This window comes from Haliotis asinina, chromosome 4 (assembly GCF_037392515.1).
Source record: "Haliotis asinina isolate JCU_RB_2024 chromosome 4, JCU_Hal_asi_v2, whole genome shotgun sequence".
Classification (NCBI taxonomy): Eukaryota; Metazoa; Mollusca; class Gastropoda; order Lepetellida; family Haliotidae; genus Haliotis; species Haliotis asinina.
The window spans coordinates 77,187,343-77,195,014 of record NC_090283.1 but is presented as its reverse complement, the minus strand read 5'-3'; the positions used below and the strand labels follow the sequence as shown (position 1 = coordinate 77,195,014).

At 39.6% G+C, this 7,672-nt stretch overlaps 1 protein-coding gene across 1 annotated transcript; it reads left to right on the top strand.

The window, feature by feature from the left end:
* Positions 1 to 4,438: 4,438 nt before the first annotated feature.
* Positions 4,439 to 7,357, top strand: LOC137282747 (zinc finger protein 708-like). Its single transcript, XM_067814534.1, has 2 exons — positions 4,439 to 4,602; positions 5,516 to 7,357. The coding sequence occupies exon 2, from the start codon at positions 5,584 to 5,586 to the stop codon at positions 7,072 to 7,074; it is 1,491 nt and encodes a 496-aa protein (XP_067670635.1). The 5' UTR covers positions 4,439 to 4,602; positions 5,516 to 5,583; the 3' UTR covers positions 7,075 to 7,357.
* Positions 7,358 to 7,672: the final 315 nt, after the last annotated feature.

The window sequence follows — 7,672 nt, the reverse complement described above, 5'->3', positions numbered from 1 at the left end:
TCGTGTGGATATCTTCTTTTCTACATTTGATCGCAAACAGTGGTTGAAAAATTAAACTCAATATTTAATGTAAAATCACAAAATACGTCCAACCTGTGAAAAACAACAAGAGGACGTGTTATGTTGGTTATTAGCTAGTAATTATGGCTATAATATTCAGATGTGATCCGGAAAAACCCCGATACACGGCGACTTGGTTAAATAAAAAAATACATCTTTAAAATAATATATTATGAGGACACGTAATGTATAAGTACTCCTAAAGGTTTTAAGTAAAAAACCTAATCCATGTCTAACTCCGCTGAAGCTTGATAGTGTGTGAAAGTCTTGCTTTCCTTTCGTGAAGGCGGGAAGCAAGACGCCTGGGTGAATGAGAGAGAGGGCGGACTTTCGTCTTCTATACCTTCATGCACTCCACCTGCCCTACATCGACAGTGCAGAGGCAGTATACACAGACGTGCATAAATTATATGAATGCAAAGGATCACATCGACCTCTGCGCGATGAGGAATGAGGACACCTCAAGGCTGCCCCTGATTGCCTAGATGGTATAACAGATCTATTCACCAATGATTTATACAGAACATTTACATATTGATAAATTTCTCAATGTTTTTTTCATTTTTTTATCCATTATTGCTGCGGGGCTTTTTCAATGAAAAGAAATTACATACCTTAGCTCATAAAACTGGGTGGGTGGCGATTGGTTCTGGGACAGGGAGATGGTTTATGTCCTATTCTGTATATTCTTTCGTACTCTATACAGACAAACTGCCAAAGTACATACGAAGTAATAGAATCTCACAGTTCAGTGCTTTCCAGGAACTTGGTTTCAAATTCTGTAGTAATTTTGAGACCCATACAGTAAAGGATGTTTAATAAGCACACGTATATACGTGTAACTGTCGGATACGAAGAACCGTTTGTATTTTTATTCCCAGTCCCTTGTATATTTTTGTAGGACTACGGTTATAGCGAATTAAACTTGGTGGTCGTATTGGGTTCCCTTGTAACCGCAGGTTACTGTATCATGGAGTGAAACATATTTAATGGAATTGATGACAGGCATGTTTTAAGGCCAAAAATTATCTTTGTGATTATGTCTGACTTAAAGTCAGAGCCGGGTGATTATTTGGGAAAATATATACTGACGCACTAAAGAAAAAACACAGGTTGTGTTTCTTCCAATAAGATAAAAATATTTTGATGAAATGGAAACTTTATGTTGAGGTACACGTGTTTTATCGGCAAAATGACATTGTAACAATAGACAGTGGTGTAATAATACCACTGCAGACGGCTCCGGCAATGGTGGATGGACGTGGCCATTCCACGCACAGGGGCTTGTCAGTGTTAGAAAGACATATACGTGTATATTGTCAGTACTATATAAAAGGAAAGGGATGTAACGACGAAACCACCCCTCCTCAATCATAGTTACACTTCGCCTCGTAAAATATTTTAAGACCCCGCCAGATCGAAAGCCAGATGATTTCCCCACACAAGGAACTATAAATGGTCACAATTGAATCATTATTTCAAAAGTTATACGACACGACTTATCGAAAACAGCTACCTCCTTAAACCACGCCCAATTCACGGATCACCCAAGACAGAGAAAACTCACCTTTTCAGTTCGTTTACTAATTTCAGCCATGTTCACAAAATCTATGTATTCCTAGGTTTGATCGGCAACAGCGTTCCACCGGTCTGAAAACCTGTTGCGACATCTACATATTACCTCGACTGTATTTTCTTTCCAAAATCATCGGCAATCATACTCACCTGTCGGCCATAGATGTCCTTGACCTTCGCACAATACACGTGCAAATGTTTTTGGTTGAATGTTGGGAAATGAAACATGATGATTGCGTTCTATACAACTCTTCAATATTTTACTAGTTAGATCGCAAATGTGGTATTGCAGAAACATTTACACCTGTGTACTTTCTTTTTCTCGTCAGTTTATGTTATTTACATGAGTTTGTAGACACGCTCCAGGACAATAACTGCTTATTCCTACCTAACATATAGTATATTAAGTTCTACCTTGCATAAAATACATAAATTACTATCTTACATATAGTATATAAATGTCTACCTTGCATATGTTATATACTTTACTACCTTACATGTAACAACCTCACATACAGTATATACACTTCCACCTTGTCTAAACATTAGTACCTTGTAGATAGTGTACAGATTACTACCTTACATATAGTATAAACATTACTAAATTACGTATAGTATAGACATTGCTACCTTGCATATAGTTTGTAAATGATTACCTTACCCACAGTTAATAGTACGTACTTTTGAAAACATGTTCTAAATTTGAGAATAGGTTATTAAACTATATATCATTAAGATCATACTTAGAGTGCAAACCCTTTTAAAATTCCATAATAAAGCCGGGGCGGTTTTGGAGATATTGATCTTTGAACATTTTGGGGTTTTTCTACCAGTGGAAGCAAGGCGTTGTGCCGGACATCTGAATATGTTATCAGCCATCACTAAGTAGTCCCTTTACATGAAATAATGCAGGCAGACTTATGAGGTCCAATGACAGTCATAAAATGTTTAAAATGTTTGCCAATTTTGGATTTCGTTAATAGTTTAAAATATGATAATGTGTTTAAGATTTTCTTATGCAATGGATCATGAAATTTGATGTCGGGTAACAAACACCAGCTGCCATTTTACGGAACTTTGCACGTACTCTGCAGTAAAGTGTGTATTTTGATATCCAAGATCTCCGAACCATGCATTAAAATCCGAGTGTGTGTGTTTTTTTGGGTTCTTTTTTTTTTTCTTTTGTTTTTTGCGTGTTTCTTTTGTTAATGCACAAACAAAGCGTTTTACATTTTCTTGGGGAGGTAATCTCCGTGAGACTTGTTAAAAAATGAGCTAAGAAAAATTGCACTGAAAATGAAATTTACTTTACTATATTTAACATAGTACTGTGTGTGTACATGTAGTGTGTACATGTAGTTGTAACATGCATTTATAACACCAAATAACACAGGCGACGACTGGGTGATTCCATTATTATTCCATGTCCTCATAGTGAGATGCATCAGTAATTGAAGTAACACACACTACATTCTAGTAGTGAAAATGTTTATCAGTTGAGGAACTAATGTAAAAATACAATATAACTGAAAAACCCTTTGATACGGGAGGCTGGGTTTTCAAGAAGACAAGATTATGTTTTGATAAATGTTTCAGAACTAGAAATTCCTTTTCATGAAATTTTGAGGTATATTTTTATTATCAAGCAGGTACTGGGGGGAATGAAAGAATCAGCTGCATAGTGTTTCTGAATCAAATAACATGTTCTCTACAATTTTCACACATATTTGAGTTTCTTTGAATTAATAGAAAGTAAGATTGTTTTTATCCCGTCAGAGTCCCCATCAGCTACATAGAGAATATTTTGAACCCAAGGCTCAAAATTGCATGATTAATATGAAGCGAGTCATGTGTCTCCAGTTTTACCGTTGTTCCACTTAACTATAGAACACACGTTAACTAAATGTTTAAATAATATATTTGACATTTCGCGTCTTATCATCTAAAACCTGTTTCAAAACATTTCGATAAAGTAACAATCAGCAACATGTTTGATTATAAGGAATTCCAGATGCTTCACCGACTGTCAACTATCATCGATATCGCAACCTTTGTCAATACAACACAAACTGCTACAAAGGTGTCAAAACTGACCCCGAATTAGTAATAATGTCGATATAAACTGTCAATTCCATGTGGGTAACGTGCTTGCACCCAGCAGTCAGATGGCTCATGGGTTTACCGTTTTCGCATGTCATGTTGTTTAGTGAGGGCGAACCACATGGCGAACTGTAACAAATGTTACTAAATTTTTCATAAGATCAACAGCGAATGACACGCCGGCGAAATCCGTGCACGCGTCTCAAACGTCATCCTATTTATGTCTCTTGTCACATGATGGTCACACACAATATGCGCAATGAAATATTTAAACACAGGTGTTTAATGGCGGTGACAATTGGATGAGCGTTCTCCGCTATATCGGAGTGACACCACCCACTGTAGAACCACAAGTGTTCATATGGACGCAGGACAAAGGGTCCTGACAATGGTGTTGGCTGAACGGCAGTCACTTTAACAACGTCCCAGCCCTTATGCTTCTGGTCGTATTTTTCAGCGGAGCAGAACGGAGAGGTAGTCTCGTGCGATACGTCATATGCGCGTGCAGCCAAGCGGAGCACGCGCCACGATACACCCGCTCTCACGATAACTGCTCTCATTCACAAACTTATGAATGGGCCTCTCAAGCCTAAACTGAGGACCCGGTTACAATTTTCATTCATAAAATCCCTGTGCCAGGTGCAAACAGAAATTCATTGGTCGAGCGAGTCGATCACGTGACACATGTGTACACACTGCTTGATGGTAAATGTGATTTCTCCGAGAGCGATACGCAGAAAGGGTCAGACTATCTCCGACGACATGTGTAACCACAACTGACAACGCCTGAATCTACAGCATACAACTCCTCAGTTTCAAACATTCGACCAACGTGATCACCAAAGTACCTGGATCAAACACAACAAGGTGAGTACTTTAAAAATAACTTACTATAAAATTACTCCACTGAACATATTTTAGAATTTTGTGCTAATTTATAGATAGATGTGGTCTAAAACATTTAGTGAAGAATGTACGGGTATAGAGTTGTACGTAGGACTGAATATAGGTGTGTTCTTCACCTTGATTCTTCCTATGGTTCCGATCAATGATATCACATGTCAGTACGGGGCATGTTTTCTGAAGCATTGCGACAGATGGACCCGCCAAAACAGATTTGAATGAGCTGATCCCATACTGAGAGCATTCAATTAACAGGAAAATCATTGTTGAAATTTTAACTGATATTTTTTTCAAATTACCTGAAGGTTAGAACTTTGGAAATACATGTTAAGCAGTTTCATGTAAGTTGTTGTTTGTTTGATTTGTGTACTTTCTTCAGAGAGCCGATCGTAAACTTTTTTTAAAAATGAATAAATAACAATCAACAAATAACAAAAGGAGACGTTCTGATGAAATTACCATTTTGGTTGGGGATGTCATTTTGGTTAGATTTAATCAAAATTCAACGGTATCATTTAAATTCTATTAATTAAGATTTCAATATTTTACAAGGTTGTGTTTTATATTTTATAATATCATGGTTACTTTTAGTTAAACAAAAGTTGACGGATAGCAACTTTTCTTCACCGAATATGGCGACGTTTCTGTGCAGATTCCAATACCACCAAAAAACCAACCACTAACCAACCACATGAAAACGTTGCTATGTGCCGTAAACCAGCTGTTATACACACTAATGTACATTTTGTATTGTAATAAGCTTCTAGAATGCCAAGAGATTTAAGTTTTATTTCTTCACTTGCTGATATAACAAAAATGTTATTTACATTTTAGATATTTGTATGCGTTTTATGATGCGTTGGTAATTTTATTTCAGAAACGTATCCTTCAACTACTATGAAGAAATGCAGTTCCCAGAGTGAGTAGCTTCTTGTACGCAACGTCATGATAGTGCCAGACTTCACCCCTTTTGGAGCACCGTTCCCGACCAATGCCTACCACAAGATGATGGTGTCCATGATGGAACAGAGAAACAACTACAGGGGCTTCCTCGGACGCTCCCCATCCCCGATCGTGCGGTCCCCACCCCACCTGACCCGGTCTCCACCTCACCTGGCCCGGTCTCCACCCCACCTGACCCGCTCCCCGCCCCACCTCCTCTGTTCCCCTCTGATGGGTAGGTCAGAACCTCTGCTGAGGCGGCCTGACTACCGTGTGGGTCGAGACTCGGACCTCCACGTCTCGGCCCTCCTTCCTTCCACGGGTTCCTCTATGAAGATGGACATGGCGGTATCTCCTGACAGTAGCGAGGCTGGCTCTTGCATCTCTCCATCTTCTGAAAAATCCCAGGTTGTCATGTCCAGTGAAGATGGAGATAGTGCTGCCGTGGATGGATCCCAGGTGGATAAAGATGGTCTTACTGACAAAAAAGCTTTCAAATGTCCTCAGTGTTTGTACTTTACCGACAGAAAAAACAATCTAAAGCGCCATATTGTTACTATGCATCAGGAATGTTCCAAGACTTTAGAATGCTGCGGTGTGATGTTCCATAGTAAAGCTGCTCTCAGAGACCACGTGGGACTCTTCCACCGCGGCGGCTATAGGTGTCAGATATGTTCCAGGAACTTCTGTCGAAAAGCTCTTCTCCGTCGCCATCTTACAGTCCATAGCGGAAGGAAGGACTTCTCCTGTGACCTATGTGGCTACGCCACCAGCCACAAGAGCAACCTGGAGAGACACCAGAAGGTTCATCTTCGTCGACCTGTTTGCACCAGTACAAGGGAAGTATACCCAGTTGTGTCCCCGCTACCGCTAGAGAAACAGACAGTATCTCAATATTATCCGAAATTTGGGGGACATCGTGAAAAGACTATCAATCGATTTGTGCTGTTGCCTAATAGGATTAAACACACACACAGAGGCAGGTCATCAACCACCTCGGAAAGAAAACACTCGCCGGAAGTATCACCCTTCAGTTCCCAGGATGCAGCAAACAACACTATACAGGATGAGGATGTAATCGATGTAGATTTACCCAACTATTGCAAAGACGTCCATGAAGTGAGTAAGGAAAAGGGTTACCAGTCTCATACTGTGATAAAGCAGGACTCTGACGTTGAGAACATGCAGACTGAGGTGTATAGCTTTTCTCCAGAAAAAAATAAGAACACTTCTTACAAGTCCTCGTTATTGTCGTCAAGGCGACGCATCTTTGTGACGCCGTACAAGTGCTTCGAGTGTGGTTTAACCTTTTCAAAACAGGGCGATCTACATACACATAAGTGCCGACCTCTGCGACAGCCCTCAGACAGTGGTTTCTCTGTGATCACAGCTGTCAGGAAAGGTCAAATTAAGCTTCTATCACAGAAGGAATCAGATGTGAAACCTGGGATGTGTGATGCGATACACAGCGAGTCCCAGAGCAGTAAAGACTAGAGACATGTACAAACATACACCACTCAGAAGAGGTTAAGGAACATCCGATTTTTCATATTCCATTGTCATCAAACGTGCATATACTGTAAAATGTGGAAAATAGAGAGTTCTTTGACGTTTTTCGAGTTAGTTTGATTCGCAAATGCTAAACAGTGCTAGACATATTATTGACAATGTTGACTTATGGGGGATAGTGTATGCCACAATGCATATCGGTGACGTTTCCGAAGCTTGATGCTGTCTGGACCTACCGCCACCATGAATGTACCAATTTCCCATTCTTTATTTTGTGCTATTAAATCTTTAAACGAGTCATGTTTTGTGTTATTTTATTAAACGACGCCGCCATTCTGACAGTATAATGAGGGCGTCCATCAATTTCATTTATGATCAATGCCGTGTCAAAACTTTGAAAAGAAAATTGTCTGCGATCGATCCATACCTGTGATAATAATCAGAAAAAGTGTGATAAATTCGGTCGGGTGTTGGCGTGTGGAAACAAGATGTCTCTCCAACGCTGATCTAAACACATGTACCACGTGCACGCGCGTGCTGGCATGACTACATATTAATGATAATTAGCCCAGTTTAAGATGCG